This window comes from Lipophrys pholis (assembly GCF_963383615.2).
Source record: "Lipophrys pholis genome assembly, chromosome: 2".
NCBI lineage: Eukaryota > Metazoa > Chordata > Actinopteri > Blenniiformes > Blenniidae > Lipophrys > Lipophrys pholis.
In genome coordinates this window covers 11,249,992-11,267,346 of record NC_137636.1, presented here as the reverse complement: position 1 = coordinate 11,267,346, position 17,355 = coordinate 11,249,992, and the positions used below count along the sequence as shown (strand labels likewise).

Here is a 17,355-nt window from a genome sequence, read left to right as displayed (position 1 = left end):
GACTAAAAAATTTAGCATTTATTCTGTAGACTTCAGTCAAATTTAATTCAGTGAACATATATTTAAAAAAAACACACGTCTTCACCCCCAAACGGTTTCATTACAGACAATTGTGTGAGACACTGATCTATGAAATAACTCCTGAGAGGGAACTACATGTTGGAATGGAGGATTGTTTTTTTTTTTAATTCAAGAAAAGGAAACTATTAATATCAAAGCAAATGTTTCTTATAAAATAATCAATTATATAAAAAAGGAATATATCTTTTTTTTTCTTCTTTTTTTTTTATCTCAAGCTTGTTGCATGTATCATTACTGAACAATCCAAGTCTGAGGACAAACAACAACAGCAGACATGGATACAGATTTCAACACACATCCTGCCTTGTAGCATGCGCTTTACATTTCCTCGTGGCCGATCGACACCATGTTTTTTGTTGTTTTTTTTCTCTGTCCCTCCTACTTTGTCCAAGCAAAACAAAACTTTGCTGCGAACCGTTTTTTTTGTCAGTGATGTCCAAACGCTCCTCAAAAACGAAAAGGCACAATATATCGTGTGCCCGTTGGTTTGTTTCTTCAGCACACTTCAAACCATCTCCTGCACTTGAAAACTTCAGTTTTTCCAGACAAAAAAAAAAAAAGGAAAAAAAAAGTACCAAAGCCACGATCAGTGCTTCTGACTGCTGGAGGATGACACAGGCTCTCTGGCTGCGGGCTCCTCTCGGCCCTAACGGGGGTCGTACATGTTGGCCAGTTTCTTAAAACGTGGTCCCCAGTCGTTGAGGTAGTCGTAGTCCTGATCGCCGTCGGAGCTGCCTGAAGCGATGGAGCTGAGGCTGCCTGCCAGCGAGCCGTCCCCCTCGTAGTCGTAGATCAGGGCCGTGTCGTACGGTGGAACATTGGGGTCGTTGTCTGCAGCCTCCAGGCCCTGAGGAAAGTCACACCACCAAACTGAGTCCGGGGAGTTAAAAGAAGAATTTGGCAATACATTTGTAAAAAGCTGCAACATTTATTGTGTCGCGGAAGACGATCCCAGCTGACGGTGAAAGCAGAGCAGTGTCCAACCTGCAGAGGTCACGCCTATGAACTATTTAGAATCTCCAATCATCATCTAATACGTGTTTTGTGACAATACAGGGACTAATGTATGATAATGGAGAAAGCCCACTCACACACGTCAAAACCAGAGGGGAAAAAAAAAGATCTGCTGTTTTTAAAGGAGTGAAGAAAGTCTAATCTGGTCAACAAGTCATTCAGATTACGGAAAAAAATGTATATATATATATATATATTTGATTGTAAATACATCTACATAAATGAGATGTTTCTCTTTAATGAATTGCAAAATAAATATGGTGAGAAACGTATTCTATCAGGTATTTTTCCTTTCTTTTCCTGTCGGTTCAGTTTTGTCTTGACCACTGCGTCCCAGATTATCACTAGAAGCTTCTCACGTCATTGATGTAGTCCTCGATGTCGGTGGGATCTGCCGGAGGCCTCCGAGGGTAGGTCGGCGAGGGGAGGTTATGTGGCGCGTCCTTCCTGAGGGGCTGTTTGCCTCGAGGGACGCCACTTCCTGGGTAAAAAGACCCCGGGGTGGACGGTGCGTCGTGGGGATTCCACAGTAAGTCAACGTTGAAGGCGTTCTGCAAGAAGAGAGGAAGAGGGGACAGTTTGACGCTGCATCTGTGTGATTTTAGACCAAGTGGGAGAAATAAATGAGCAAAACGGGTCGAAATGGAGAACTACTGGGAGTATTTCGTGTTGTATAAGATCACCTCCACATCCCAACTAATTAAACCAATGAGCTTCTGATCAAACACCACCGCAGCCCCACTGAGCAAACTTGCGCCTTCCACCTTCATGGAAAGTCTCCCATGGCATGTGAGCCTCACCTCATCCTCCTCACCACCCCCCTGCTCGTCATAGTTGAAGACATTGTCGCGTATGTCGTCTTCTGATTCCCCAACCAGCAGACCGGTTCCCTTCTTGATGTGGTGGCGACGTCCACAGGTGGTCATGGCCACGGCCAGGAGGAGCAGCACTGCAGACATGAACCCGTCAGTGTTTCTGGGACTTTATAATATTGTTATGACGACGACAAGAAACAAAGTGAAACACTTACACAGCAAGAGAGCAACGCAGGCCATGATGATGACGAGGGCGATGAAGCTGATTCCCACAGTGGAGCCCAGAATCGCCCCTGCTTCTGACTTACAGTCTCCGAAAGAGTCACAGAGACACACGGTGACGTTGACCTGAGCAAAAGCACCTAAAGCCGGGCTGCCGGAGTCCGTCACCACCACAGTGACCACATACTCCCCAACATCCAACTCCACAAGGGGCTGCAGCAGCGTGTGAGTGCCTGGAGCAGGGGGACAGAGAATCAGAAGACTGCTGATGAGTTTGCAAATCCACACCAGCAACTTCTCTGTGAGCCAATGCACTCCCTCCATCCTCCCTCCAGTCCTCACCATTTATCTGAACAACAGTCCAGTTGACTGACAGATCGGCCGGTATTTCGAAGGAGAAGGGTGCAGCTTGCGGAGGCAGATCTTCATCCACAGCCGTCAGAACCAGGCCGGAAGCGGTACTGCCGGCACTCCGGCACACGGAGCCGCTCAGAGGGAGGAGCTGGGGGGCAAAGTCGTTGGTCTCCTTCAGGGTGATCACCAGCAGGGCGGTGGCTGACACACCGTCCGCATCTACACAAGAGCATAGAAACACAAAACAATGTCACAACGGCTCGGACAGTGTTAAAAGTCTCAAAATACACTTAACAGCCATTTCTGTCTAATCCGTCTGAATTTAATATTTCTAATGTGTTTTTGTGTCTAAATTAAACAGAGGAAACAGATTCCCTGGTTCCACTACACTTTGTGGTTAATAATCAATTTCCACTAAAGTCATTAAATGATTGGTTTCACAGGTGACAAGAGGATTAAGGTCATGTTACACTACATGACATTGGTTATATTTACATTATAATTACTGAACATATCTTCACTTGAACAATCTCGAATGCGTGTATATTGATATTAAACTCATAAGTTCAAGATATACAGTCAATTTCTGTTAATAACTTAGTGGCTGGAATCCTTATGCATGTTGTGCCTGGTCACAGATTGGCTCTGTGGGTAAACCTTTTGTGTTTTGTTTTTTTGTGTGTGTGAGATGAAGAGAAAAAGAGAAAATGTAACTTCAATTATATTTCTGAATCAATGAAATTACTTTTTTTTTGCCAAAATGTCCATGAAACAGAAACACTGTCACATTGAGAACAATTCAGTTAAACACAGATTGGTTATCTCCGTCTGTTAAATAACTACTTCAAGATATTTGTGAAACAAAATAAGTGGATGAACTGACCCGTGACTTTGACGGCTGCATTATAGATGTTGTTTTTAACATGTGGAGAACGCATTCTGATGTTTCTCTTTAGTGTGATGTCTCCCGTTAGTCTGTCGATGTCCAGCCACCTCTCAGGATCTCTGCTCATCTCATACCTACCAAACAAAGCAAAAAAAAAAAAAAAGTGATTACTCATAGTTAAATATGTTCAGAAACACATTTTTTCAGATTTTCTTTAGCCTGAGTCATACCATAACTCAGACTGATCAGGGTCAGAGGCGATGTTCCTTTTCAGCAAAGTCCCAGGAGCAACAGACTCGGGGACCACGATCTGTATGGGGTTTTCTCTGAAGTATGGAGCTTCGTTTTCATTCACGACAGTGATCATGACAGTGGCAGTGCTCAGTGGCAGGTTGGGAGCCTTGTTACTCAGGGGATTTACATTCTCCGCAGTCAGAATCAGGATGTGTTCACTCTGGGCTTCATAATCCAGAGGCTGCAATGCAGGAGAAAAGGGAAGTGTCTAATGTCTTAGATACATAACAAAGGCCCTAAACTGTATTTATTGTCAGAGAAAAAGTCCAGAAAATACTGAAATGACAATGGCCTCAGTGACTTGTAGTTCAATTTTAAACCACAAGATGGTGGTGTCGAGTTGTGTTTGGAGGCCTCATTGATATTTACAGGAAATCCCTTCATTCTACATAATTAATTAAAAAGGTCTTTTTATGAATTGATGACAGATTTATGTATCGAATTCAAATTTTAATTAATCAATGGCAAATTCAAGCAATTATGTCTTTTTGTATTTATTTATTAATTGTTTGCATGTTTAATCCATTTTATCTTCACGACAGAAAAAAAACATTCAGTTTTCCTTGTATTGTGATAATAATAATTTCCTTTTTATTTTGTTACTTTGATCTATTTAATCCCAAAATGTTATCACAATATTAATCAAAGTTCCCTAAATTTCCAAAATATCCTTTTATTGCCCAAATCAATATTTTTTCTGTTCCTTACAAGATCCTTAAAGTTTTGTTGGATGAAATAGAAGTGGATTGCGGTTCATTCTACCAAGATATCGGTTCAATATTTAAAGGGAGGTAAAGTTTCTTGAAAATCAATTGAAGTTAAAATGTTTCTACAGCAAATAAACGTTTTACAATTAGTATAAATTGCCTATCTACTTTTAAATGCATATTCAATAAGGTTTTGCCATAGTCACTAGACAAAAGGTGAATCTTAAGTATGAAACACTGAGTTTTTACATAAAGAATTTATTCAAATTAGCAGAAGTGATAAATGTGAGGCTTTGATTTAAAGAAAAAATATTTTTTATCTTCCTAACCAAAGTGTCAGTTTGAGTTTGGGCGCCTTTAAAACAAGCGGATTGTGTACCTTCACCACAGTCAGAATCCCCTGGTTGGATGCAGGGTCTGTACTGATGCCAAAGAAACCCTCAGGGTCCTTGGAAATGGAGAACTTGGCCTCCCAGTTTCTTGTCCCGGGATCGTCTCTGTCTGTCACGTTCACTCGACCAATCTCATAATCGAACCTGTTCTCCGCTGCTATCATGCTGTACTACAAACACCACAGACATCAGTAGAGTCAGAGCAGCGAGACCATGCCCCATAACACAAGATACACTGAGTCAACAGTTTGACATCATTCCGATTGCTAAATAGTTCATGTTTTTTTTTTTTTTTATGACTCTCACCAATGCTGGGTTGAACTGTGGCGCGTAGTTGTTGATGTCAGATACGTGGATGACTGCTTCGCCCTCGCTTGTTAATCCCATGCCTCCCATATCAGCAACCTGCAGCTTCAACCTGAAACTTTTCACCACCTGCAACAGAGGAAACAGAGCACCATGGAGCAGAAGGGACCCACAACGTGACCACCCGCAACACCAATGCATCTTCAGTCACCTCTCGGTCCAGGCCCACGTCCCTGGTGTAGATGGCACCGGTGGAGTTGTTGATACCAAACATGGTCTTAGTAACAGCGTTGGCAGGAACGCTCTCCTGACTGATGATGGAGTAGCTCAGAGCAGCGTTTTCTGTCTCTGGGTCATCTGCGTCTGTGGCTGACACCGTCATGACTGATGTGCCTGCCAGTAACAAAATTGACGGCGTTGGTCAACTTAACAAGATCGGTCACAGTCAATGATTCTCGCTGACATTTGTGCTGAGACCGCATAAGATAAAACAATATGTGCAACTTCACAAAATATCATAATCCTGACCTGGTGTTGTAATGATAACATGGCATTACCAAACCCTGGACATGGACGCAGGCTGCTGTGCATGGCTGTACCTGGGATTGAGAACTCAGCAACAGTGCCAACAAACTGGCGCTGAGCGAAGGCAGGTCTGTTGTCATTCTGATCCAGGACCACTATCTCGATGGTGGTGGGGTTCTCCAGTCGCTCTCCACTCGGGGAAAGTGCGAAGGCTTTAAGCTGCACAGACAGTCACAAGACGCATCAGAGAAAAATCCTTCAGCATGAAACACTACAGTCATGAGATTATTTCTTTTAATAGGTTCTCAAGCTTTTCATCCACACACAGCCTGTCCTGGCAGAAATAAATGAGCAGGATGTTTGGTTCAACATCGTGGATTACATCATCGCTCATCTGGTCTTCAACATTGTGAACTTTCTCCCGTGACGCTCATAAAACGTCTTCAGAAATTGACCTCCAGCTGTTTGCTCCAGGGTTTGAGTCACTGATATATGCTTTCAGACAGAAACGTGACCTCTATACTTAAAAAAAAACAACCAAAACCCACGTGTTATCAGCTCTTACGGCACCATCTTTAACTTTAAAATAATTGTAATATGAAGCACATTCGGGAGATTTAAAATATTACTTCCTCTTACCGTGAACGTGTTGTATTTCTCTCTGTCCAGTGGCCGTTTGCTTCTGATCACTCCGGTCTTGTCGTCAATTTCAAACAGATTCTTGGGATCCTGGTCCACCCCTGGTCCTTCTAACTTGTAAATCACCTCCCCTTTGAATATTTTGTCCGATTTGATCTAAACAGAGAGAACAAATAAAGAGGCTGATCATCAATATCCTGCGTGAAGACGTGGACTGGATTGTAAAACAAACACCTTAACGCCAGATGTGAGCATGTTGACAGTCGTGGACCTTGAGACCTGAACTTAAGGACACCTTTGAGATTCTGAACTAATAGTCTAAAACACTATATTTGCAGCAGCTTGTGTTGACTTCAGGCTGCACAGCGATGGAGTGGTGAGCGATCACAGAGAGGATCTCCCCGGTTCAATCCCAGATTGGGGACCTGTCTTCGTGGAATTTCAATGTTATGCTTTTCTTTCACGGTCCAAAAACACGTGTGTGCAAATTGAACTGGTGCTTCTAAATCACCCATAGATATGAAGTGTGTGTGACTGGAGAGCTCCAACTGGGACACAGCAGTGAAAAAGATGTCTGCTTCCATTTGTTTTTGGGGGAGGACACCTCCTATGGGGGCACCAAAGACTGATGGTGGGGTCACGAAGCCTTCCTGATTGTAAAAACCTTTTTTTTCATGTCTTCAAAATTGGCAATCATTTTAAACATTTACATTAAATGTGTATCTAAATGTGTAATCTTTTCTATGAATAATTGCTGAGTCATCAGACACCAGGCTAAAGAGAAGGAATGAACACAATTCCAGCTGAATGCTTCTTTTGCGGTGAAAAACTGGTGAATGACAGTTTGCCCATCCATGCCATCAAATGGATATTTCCACCAGTATGAATGAGTGAAAGTGCGGATATTCCATATGAGTGATCTGGACAGTTACCTGGACAAGGTTTTCAGGAACCTGCTTGCTATTCTCTGACACTCTGATTGGAGGGATAATCCAGTCCCTCTTCACTCTCAACACCCCCTTGCCTCGACTCCTCCATGGATATAAGGCCTGTAGATGCAGCTCATCGCCCTCAATGTACCGACTTTCTGCAGAGCTCCACACCTGAAAGAGGGAAGAAAGAAGAACATTGACACACGTACAACTGAAACTGCGACTGAAGCCGTAACGAACAGCAGTGAGTCCGATCACATGAATTTTATTTTATTTTTTTTAAGCAAGGGATCTTCACTGGAACCCTACTTTATATCATTATGTAGTGTACGTTTGCAGCTGTGGAAACTCATGTCAGAGATTCACCCGCGGGCTGACATGTCGGCTGCAGGCTCGCTGCATTGTGGAGTCCACAGGATTGTCCGGGGGCCAGAAAGAGACGCCGGGCCGCCACAGTCTCAGGTTTCACTCACTAAGACACGCTTTTGTCAGCTCACTTTGATCCTGGTGCAAATTCATCTCAGGACAAGGAAACACACAAACACACACACACACATTTCACTGACCCTCCTTCACCACATTGCTCCACACCCACGCACACACACACCCACCCACCCCCACACCCACCCACCCACCCCCACACACACACACACACACACACACACACACACACACACACACACACACACACACACACACACACACACACACACACACACACACACACACACACACACACACACACACCACATGTGAGAAACACACTAATGCAACAGCTGTCGACGATGGATTTAGATCCTGTGCTTTCCCACCCGCATTCCCACTCACACTCACAAATTCCCCTTTATGCTCAGTTCTGCACCTGACTGGGAGTTTGGAGTCACCTTACGGATATGCACTGCTGCAGAAATCCCACGACACACTCTTTTGAATCCACGCTTTCTCTCTCTCTCTCTCTCTCTCTCTCTCACACACACACACACACACACACACACACACACACACACACACACACACACACACACACACACACACACACACACACACACACACACACACACACACACACACACACACACACACGGGCTGACACACACGCCTGTACATAAACAAAACCCCCACCCCAGTATCTGCTTATAGACACATTTCCGTAAGTTGCTTCCTGCTTTTCTCTGGGATTTCACTGGATCTAACTTCGACTTCTCATGTGTTCAACAGCTCACAGTCAAAATCCACGCTCAGCCAGAAATAAACATAGACTTATAAACTTTACAAAAAAGCTTAGCAATACACTCTGTTTGTGTTTTAACACAATCTGGATGAATTACTGTGTCATGAAAGTTTTATCTGAAGTGATAAATATAAGTCAAACAATATACATATAAGAATATGTGAATATTTTATGAATGGCCCGTGATCCCCGCCCCGTCTCCGAGGGGGGTGGTGGGGGGGTATACTGATCTAATGGCACGCTGCATGACAGTGAAGGGAGGAATTGCAACCATGGCTGGCATTCGCAGTCCGAGCCAGGGGGCAGGCTAATCTTAGACTGCTCTATATTCTTGACCCCTACTGTACCTATTTAACTTCTTGAAGCCAATCGTCATCTACACATGCCCACCGAGATGTTTACATTCACATTCCAGAGGAGCATGTCGCCTGCACTGAGACAGCAGCGAGGTGTGTTTCACTGTTTATGTTTTCCAAATAAAAGTAAACATAAATGACATCTGATGATTCCAACAGTTATATTTGCTTTACTGTTATTTCGTCTTGAACCAATATGTTGGAAAAAAAAGATTTAGTCTGACTTTACAGGCTGAAGGATCCCCAGTGTTTAGCTTTAGTAATCGTGCGGTAATGATGTATGTATTTACCAATTTGTGTTACAATCAATCAAACAGGTAACTGAAAAAACTAATCTCAAAATCACATGGAGACCTCAAGAGACGCCATCCATCCATCCATCCATCCATCCATCCATGTTATAAAAAAAGCATTGTGTGCTGAATTTGATTCGCAGCTACACGTTACAAGCATATATATATACTATTATCCACAAAACTCAGAGAAGGAAACATCAGCAGGCTGTCAGAACCACTTACAGTAAGACGGCTTGATGCTTTGCACACTTCCTTCTCACACACACTTTATCAGTTAGGATGACACTATGTTTTGGACAGTTTTCTCCACTGTAATATCGGCCCAGTAATAATGCCTTTACCAGACCGAGATGCGGTAACACCAGAGTCTCACGTTACCAATTAGACCCGCGAGTGCCATTTCCGACAGGCTGAGCAACGGCACCACGCAGATTAACTGTTTTAGAGGCTTTTCCCAGATACTTTTTACAGCTTGGCCTTTCACCCCGGACCCTCACTGAGGTACGGACAGCTTGTTTTGGGGATGAAATGTCCTCAACGACAAACACACTGCAAACACTCACACTGCAAAGAAGCTTCAACCAGGTCAGACTCCCTAAGGGGCAGAGGTCTGCAACCTCCCTGACCAAAGGAGCCATTTTTTACCCCACTTTTCCACCTAGTATAATTCATCTGGAGCCACAAAACATAATTTACCTTCCCAATGAGAATGAACACAACTGATAAACTGGTATATAATGTTTTGCTCTATCAAAACGGTGTCTTGATTTAGGAGCATCTAAAAAGTGCAGACATTATTTAGAGTTTTAGCCGTTTTACATGTTGTTTCTAAATATTTTAGCCGTCTCTATACCTTTCTTAGCTGTTTCACCAGTATTAAATATTGGAACTGTTCTTTCTTCTTTTAGCACTTAGGTTGTTTTACTTTCCTTGGCTGTGTTTAGTGGCTTCAACAATTTTATCTTTCAGAGCCGTCAGGCTGGTTTACTTTTCATAGTTGTTTTCAGCTGGTTCAGCTCAGGGCACCACACGCCCCAGTTTTTAGGGAAAGTCCCCGATTTGGGTGACCAACTAAAGCTGACCTGAAAATGAAATAAAATCAGTTCACAGAAAGCTTCCTTGTACCTTTTAAACCTGCATTTATTTAGATTTACAGTATTATGAATCATTTACTGAATATCCATGAAATTATATTATGAAAAAAAAAAATTAAATGAACCTCTCCTCACTGTGATATTTTGTCTTTGTAATATAAAAAAAAAGATTCCATTTTTGCTGACTCCTCATTAATGCGGATTTATAAAAAACTTTCATATAGTTACCTTGTTGATAATGGATGATGTTGATGCCGAGATGGATGAATGAAAGAACTTTACATAATCAAAGTGATTTCAACCATTTGTTTGTTGACTGAGAAGCAGAAACTTCAACTGCACCTTTTCATTAATAAACACTTTCAAAATCCTTCAGATGATTTAAGTCAAAATGATAATGTTTGATCATTGTTCTGAAAATAACTCCTTTTTTTTCATTTTCTAAATTGAAGAGAATTGAAATAACCATATTAATAAATGAATATTTAAAAAAAACTATTCACGAGTCTTTGGTCATTGATTAAAACGTTCTCTTTTCCTCTGAAACATGCTTAAGTTGTATGGATGTTAGATCAGAAACTGAATGTTTGTCAGTAGAAGTGAAGATGTGAAGCATATGTCACAAGTGTCACCTTGAAGTGAAGGGAAGAGCCACTCTGAAAGATTGTCTGCTGCGAAGCAATGTGTGTCTGGTTTTATTGTGAAAACACCACGTCATTTAAAGTTTATCGTTCAATGCAATGACTTGTGTTCACCAATAAATGATCTGAGAATGTGAAACATGAGGTAAACTGCTACAGAACACCTTTAACATGTTTCTCAGTAATGGAGTTTGTAATATGAAACAGCGGGTCACATTTCAAAGCTTGCCAACAATGTAATGTGTGGGTGTCTCATATCAGCTACATTCAAACATATGGTGAAAAGACGGCCGGGAACATAGGACACGTGGCGATAAGGGTAAAACTGGGATCCTAGTTTTGTCACTGACGCAGTAAATATCTCACATTTGCTCAGGAGGCCATCAGAGCTGTCCTCATTCCAAGTATTGTAAGTGATACAGAAGCGTTTCCTTTTGGACATGCATTCATGAGGCATTACTCTCATCGTTCCCAGCATGATTATAAAGTACAGTAACGGGTTGTAATAACTTGGTTGTTGTTCAGAGACTCACTGAATGGAAACAGGGCTGGGAAAGTTTTCCAGCGTGCTGCGATGGACACATGTACAGAGAAGAAAAGTAACATAAACCAGCGCTACAGTGTCTCAGGCTTACAGGGACCTTTTGAGGAAGTAATGCATTTAAGAAAAATGTGCTTCCTCTGAGAGTCCACTGTAGCGGTGCCTCTGGTGGCCAGACTGTGTCTTCTGCAGGAGTGTGCGAGAGCAACAGCCACACGAATAACTCAAGGAAAGACCGAGTGGCCGAGAAGCGCCGCCTGCAGCATGCCAGACAGTCCCTGCGGCCACAGGCGAGAGGTCACACAGGTGTCCCCGCCCCCGGTCACTGCTGTTACTGCTCCTCAGGACGAGACATCTGAGCGGCCAGTCAGCGGCAGAACGCCTCGCAGCCCCCATCACTTTGCTAAGTCACTGCTGCCTGGCATGGGCATGAAGGCCCTATTTATGGTGCCATTCTGAGTGTGTCGCCTCCTTTGAGCAGATGTCTCAGCTTTAGGAATGCTGAGCAAGGTTAAAGCAATAGAATAAAAGTAGAACTCAACATGGAATGTGGAAATATAGTTGCAAAAAACATAAAGCTATACTGTTTAAGCACTTATAAGGGTAAGGTTCGAGAATCTCTTTCTTTTTTTAATATACAGTTCAATCAGTGAAAAAGACCCACCCAGAGTGTTAACAAAGGATATCTCAATACTTTAAAGTCTAAAAGACACTTATGTTACTCATTATTAAATATGTTGAAAAGCATTAGAAGGACTAAAGTCAAACACATTTAACCATTTCAAACTTAAAAAAGGGAGTACTTTGGATACATTTAAGACTGGATTTATTAAAAAATTCTGCTGCGTGCATAGCCGTTATGCACCGTTGTCCAATAATTATTGAACTATTTTTGCTAATAAAGGGCCCTAATATAACTCACTAAAATCACTGGGCATATTTTTAAAAAAGGTGCAGTAGTTTATATGTGTATAATGTTTTACGCAAGCATGCCTTTTTAATATTCAATGTTTAATTATTTTATTTCCCATTAAAATCAAGTCAACTAACTGGGGAAAAATGATGTTTTGATTATGGTTTAATTCACCAGCAGCATCTCAGTTTAGTCCTGTATTACAGGATTTTTGTCTATGTACAGTTTGTAGTTTGAAAGAAACAGGAAGTGAGTGCACAATGTACAATGGGAATGATGTTTTTGATGTAAAAATCCCATATTTATAGCATTGCGCTGAAATTATAGTGTGATAAGCTGTCCCTCTGCACATGTCCATACAGGATAGAAACCTGACAAATGTTTAAGAAAAGAACTATTGTTTATCACTTAAAGTGGAATATGTGAGAGGTAAACATCTTGTTTAAAATGTGGGATAACTGGAAGTGGAGGCATCTTTGTAAAATAATTTTGTCAGAAGAATTGAACCCCAAACCAACACAGATTGAAAGTTTCAACACACATAATCCATATTAACGACAAATACTTGATTTGTACCAAAATATCTATGTTTTCTTCTTCAGTTAGTAGCTCAGCAGGGTGGAGCAGTGGATAGAGCGCTGACCTCTGGAATTTCCGTGAGGAGTTTGCATGTTCTCCCTATGTGTGTGGGTTTCCTCTTATATGCCAAAAACATGCATGTGTGGTTAATTGTTGAGTCTAAATTGCCCCTAGGTGTGAATATGAATATGTGTGGTGGTCTGTCTCTGTGTGTTTGTCCTGTGATGGACTGGTGACGTGTCCAGGATGTATCCTGTCATTGCCCTAGTCACCTAGGATTGACTCCAGCACCCGGTCGCCCTGCACAGGATGAAATGATGTAGAAGAGGGATAAATGGATGGATTTGACTCATTTCGAGTGTCGCACATTTCAACCAAAACACGAGTTAAAGCTTTGGTTTTCAAAGTGAGCATTCAAATCCATGATATGTATTTCTATATATCACAAAACAAAAGACTTTCTGACATGCCCGTCCTTCTAACCACTCACCCATTAAGATATCCCTCATAACATAAATTGCCATATAATCAAACTTGTCTGCAAAAGCTGCTCTTCTTTTTGATATTTTTCAAATAAAAATGAACACAAGCAGACAAAATCCCAGCTGCCAATAATCAGAACAACCTCCGGCCAAGTAAATCCCACAAGTATGAGGTAGCATGTACTCTACACAGTATGGATTTACTGTTGCATGAAGGAATGGAGGAGAAATCCTCTCAAGAGGTTGTTGGAAATTGTCCAAACATCAGCGTCATTTCACACAAAGGCCGATTTGTTTTCACACTGTCAACAAGGCTTTAACGGCAGAAACCTTAGGCCATTGATATCCGGCCTCTGCATTATAAAAGTTTAGGGGTTAATCGATTCATCCACTTGTGATACTTAATGTCAGAAGTGGAAATCCATCACAACGTTAATGCCTACTCTTGGATGTAACCTCTAAACTAGAAGCTGTCAACACTTGGTCGTCTTAGTTTCAATCGAAAAAAAACCAAGCAAACACACGGGAGAGAAAACTTTCTTTTTTTTAAAGACGTGGAAGTCGTCTCTCTACCCTTCGCTCCCTCTGAAACTCTAGTCAGTGTAAAACATCCTGCAGGTATCCGCATCCCAGCAGGAGCTGTGATTCAGGCTCTAAATCCTCTGACTGATTGTTTCCGATGAGTGAGACTTCAGCGTCAGCTGGACGCTGCTACAGACCCTTGATTTGTGCCCGATTTCACGGTCTGGAAGCGACCCACTCCTCCGTCTTCAAGGAGGGGGATTACAGAGCGGGACAAATGGTATCACGCATGCATCTGGGAACAGCTGCCCACTCCACCGCACTACGCACCCCCAACAGGCCTGAACGCCTCCGTTCAAACACCGGCTCACTGCATATTAAAAGAGCACAACTGAGTGCTATCAGGTGACTCCCAGGAAAGTTTTCAGACTGAATTAACAGCTGCTGATTGGTTCAATTCAGTCTGAAAACTTAATAAAAAGGTTTCACCTATGGGACACCTGCCAGAGCAGGTCGCTGTGTCCACCCGTTGGACCGATTGTAGGAAGAACTATGTGTGTTTGGTCGAAAAACATTTCTCCTCAAGGCACATTTACATTTTATTCCAAAAGCACTGAAGGCTTAGCACTTAATTTTCCAAACATTGAGATAAAAATAGACTCCTAAAAGGCCCCAGTTCACGACTGTCGTCAACAAAATCTGCTTTTCACGCATTAGCGGCTTTAAGACTCAAATGTTGCTCTTCAAAGTTTACGGCTTGCTCTTTTATAGAGGATAACAGCTGACCTCAGTGTGGATTCACTGCAATTAAAATCAAATTAGGAGTCAAATTACACCAATGACTTACCCCCAAAGCGCTCACAAACTTTTCAAAGCAATGGCGCAATGCGTGGTAGTACAGTTCTTTGTAGTTGGTGAGGATGTAAAATAGATTTCAAATATTCATAATGTCTTCACAAAAAAACCCAGAACAAACACAATAGATATCTAAAGGGCTATCTTCCTCCCACAATTTACTTATTTATTTAAATTTCCCGGTAATGTATAAATGTACAGGTTCCTGTTGCTGGTTTTTAATCTTATTGGATTGGATTGCTGTCACTCAAGTCACAGATATTTACCTGTTCAGATTTACAAACAAATTGAACATGTTGTGTGATTTGATTGTTGCCCCTATGGGATTTGTAACACCTCTGGCATTTGACGGAGAAATGTAACCCCGTGTCGGCCGCAACACACACGCACACACACGCGCACACACACGAACACACACATACAGTTGATGAAGTGGGAGGCATCAGGCCTGAGGACTGAGATCCTGCACCTTAAAGATCATGTATCGGAGTTTACAGGGCTTAGAAATCATTCACAGGTTTCTTTATTTATGTTTATATTGAACGTCGTAAATGTAATTATCACTGGGGTCCAAAAGGATTTGACCAAACTATCACACATGCTGATCCCTCACTGTGACAAACTCGTGGCTGCGCCAGTGATCTATTGCTTCCAGGTTTAGAAGTGTGGTTGCCTCCATGGTCAATTAGCTACGGAATATGAAAACGTGAACCACACCATAAAGTCACCGCAAAGAATTTTAACCTCACACACACACACACACACACACACACACACACACACACACACACACACACACACACACACACACGCACGCACGCACGCACGCACGCACGCACGCACGCACGCACGCACGCACGCACGCACACACACACACACACACACACACACACACACACACACACACACACACACACACACACACACACAAAAGTGAAAATGTTTTTGTTTTTTTACAGATTAGCAGCTTGGAAAAAGGTGCTTTGGTACATCGATAGTAAAATGTAAAAGAGACCACAGCAAGACTTTCCCTCAGGAATCATTAGAGGCCAACTCACTCACCAGCTCAACCTGGGCTGCATTACCACTCCAAACAGAGCCAAAGACTGATAGCGCTGGAAGTGCTGTTGGTAATAAGTCAGTTCACAATGTCATCCACTCCAGGTTTCATAATGGCATCTGCTGACAGGAGCCACTAATGATGCCCTGAGCCCCCCTGCACACATCTGGACTCTTGTCCATCTCCAAACACTTCATCATCCTCTGTTTAGTTCAGCCCAAAGCTCTGATTGCACAGTGTCCATTGATGAAAAAGAGTGGATGTTTGGTCCAGGACTTCACTCAGGTAAATTGTATATTTGAAGAGCGGGGCAGCTAAAGTTCGTTCGCTGAATACACGCACAATCTGAAGAATCAGTAAGTAAAAAGTCTTTGTCTGAGTGCCCGGGGATTGTGTGAGAGCAGATTCACAGAGCGGGGACACAGCAAGGCAGCAACATGACAAGAGTACAACTCAAGTGCAAATGGATCATCTGTGAAGCAGCCAGTCAAATATATATAGCAAGTCCATCCAACAGCAGGTCAACAACACCTTAATGTAATAAGAAATGAAAGGAGGGAGTGTTAATTCAGTGGTACATGCAAAATACAGCAGGTATAAGGTATAACGACAACCGTGTCAACTGTGGATGAATTTAAAAACGTTTTTTTTTTTAATGTTATTTTCTTACCTGGCAAAGCAGAGAACCCAGCACCAGCACACACACCATCAACATCCGTGCAGCCATCCTCAGTAGGAGCACTCAGGGACTCAGAATGGACAGATCTCTGACCAGTGAAAGACCTAAAAGAATCACACTGACTAACGGAGCTCCTGAGTGGCTCCTGAAAGGCCACACTCTCTCCAACCCTTCAAACCTGCCTCTCTCCTTCTTCCCAGCTTTCCTCTTGCAGTCTCCCTCTCTCTCTCTCTCTCTCTCTCTGCCTCACTGCTGTCCTCTCAGAGCATCTGTCTCTCTCAGCTCCACCCTGTTTATAGCTGGAGTATGTCTCACAGTCGTGGGGTAAGGGGGCTAGAATTTCAGAAGCGGGCCTCCCATGTACCCCAGCACATGTGCTGTCACTCATAAAGCCAATGAGAGAGAGAAAGGCAGAGAGGGCGAGCAAGAGAGAGAGAGCGAGAGAGAGAGAGAGAGAGAGAGAGAGAGAGAGAGAGAGAGAGAGATAAAGAGAGCAGCAGGGCAGCTGTTAGTGGTGTAGACAGAAACACTGTCTACACCAGTGAGTACATAAACTTTTTAAACTGTCTTCAAAGCAGCTCGGTCATTCAGAAAGAGACAAAGGTTAAGGAGAAAAGCAACAGCAAGCCCGATGTGCGAGATGTGAAACAACGTGAAGACAAAAGTGTTTTATGATGTGTTTTTTTTTTTTCTCCTTCTTTTACATGCGCACTGATTTGGCTTCGCAAACACTCCGCTTGAAGCCGAGAAACAATGTCAGCACCGAGAATATCTGCCGTCAGACGCAAGCTCTCCCACAACGAAATCAGCTCATGAAGTCATCTGCGAGGTTGTAAAGCTTTCAGGTTTCACGCAGTTCAACAGCTGAATCTTTTTGTTCAAAGCAGGAGGCGCTCACGTCTCGTATCAGCACCATTTCTTCACTAACTCCCACAAATT

At 42.6% G+C, this 17,355-nt stretch overlaps 1 protein-coding gene across 1 annotated transcript; it reads right to left on the bottom strand.

The window, feature by feature from the left end:
• Positions 1–10: 10 nt before the first annotated feature.
• cdh15 (cadherin 15, type 1, M-cadherin (myotubule)) lies at positions 11–16,717 on the bottom strand. Its single transcript, XM_080458695.1, has 14 exons — positions 16,408–16,717; positions 7,168–7,338; positions 6,236–6,391; positions 5,671–5,815; positions 5,283–5,464; positions 5,072–5,200; positions 4,753–4,935; positions 3,603–3,847; positions 3,370–3,506; positions 2,475–2,705; positions 2,126–2,365; positions 1,896–2,044; positions 1,455–1,646; positions 11–928 (listed from the first exon to the last, which is right to left on the bottom strand). Exons 1-14 carry the CDS (start codon positions 16,462–16,464, stop codon positions 728–730), a joined length of 2,418 nt encoding a protein of 805 aa, XP_080314821.1. The 5' UTR covers positions 16,465–16,717; the 3' UTR covers positions 11–727.
• Between the last annotated feature and the right edge of the window lie 638 nt (positions 16,718–17,355).

Bases quoted from the DNA above. Each gene is read 5' to 3' on its own strand.
- cdh15 (XM_080458695.1), bottom strand. From the start codon at position 16,464: ATGGCTGCACGGATGTTGATGGTGTGTGTGCTGGTGCTGGGTTCTCTG. The intron at 6,392-7,167 runs GTAACTGTCCAG...CTCTCTGTTTAG, and splicing joins TTCCTGAAAACCTTGTCCAG to ATCAAATCGGACAAAATATT. The intron at 2,045-2,125 runs GTAAGTGTTTCA...TCATGTCTGCAG, and splicing joins CTGCGTTGCTCTCTTGCTGT to TGCTGCTCCTCCTGGCCGTG.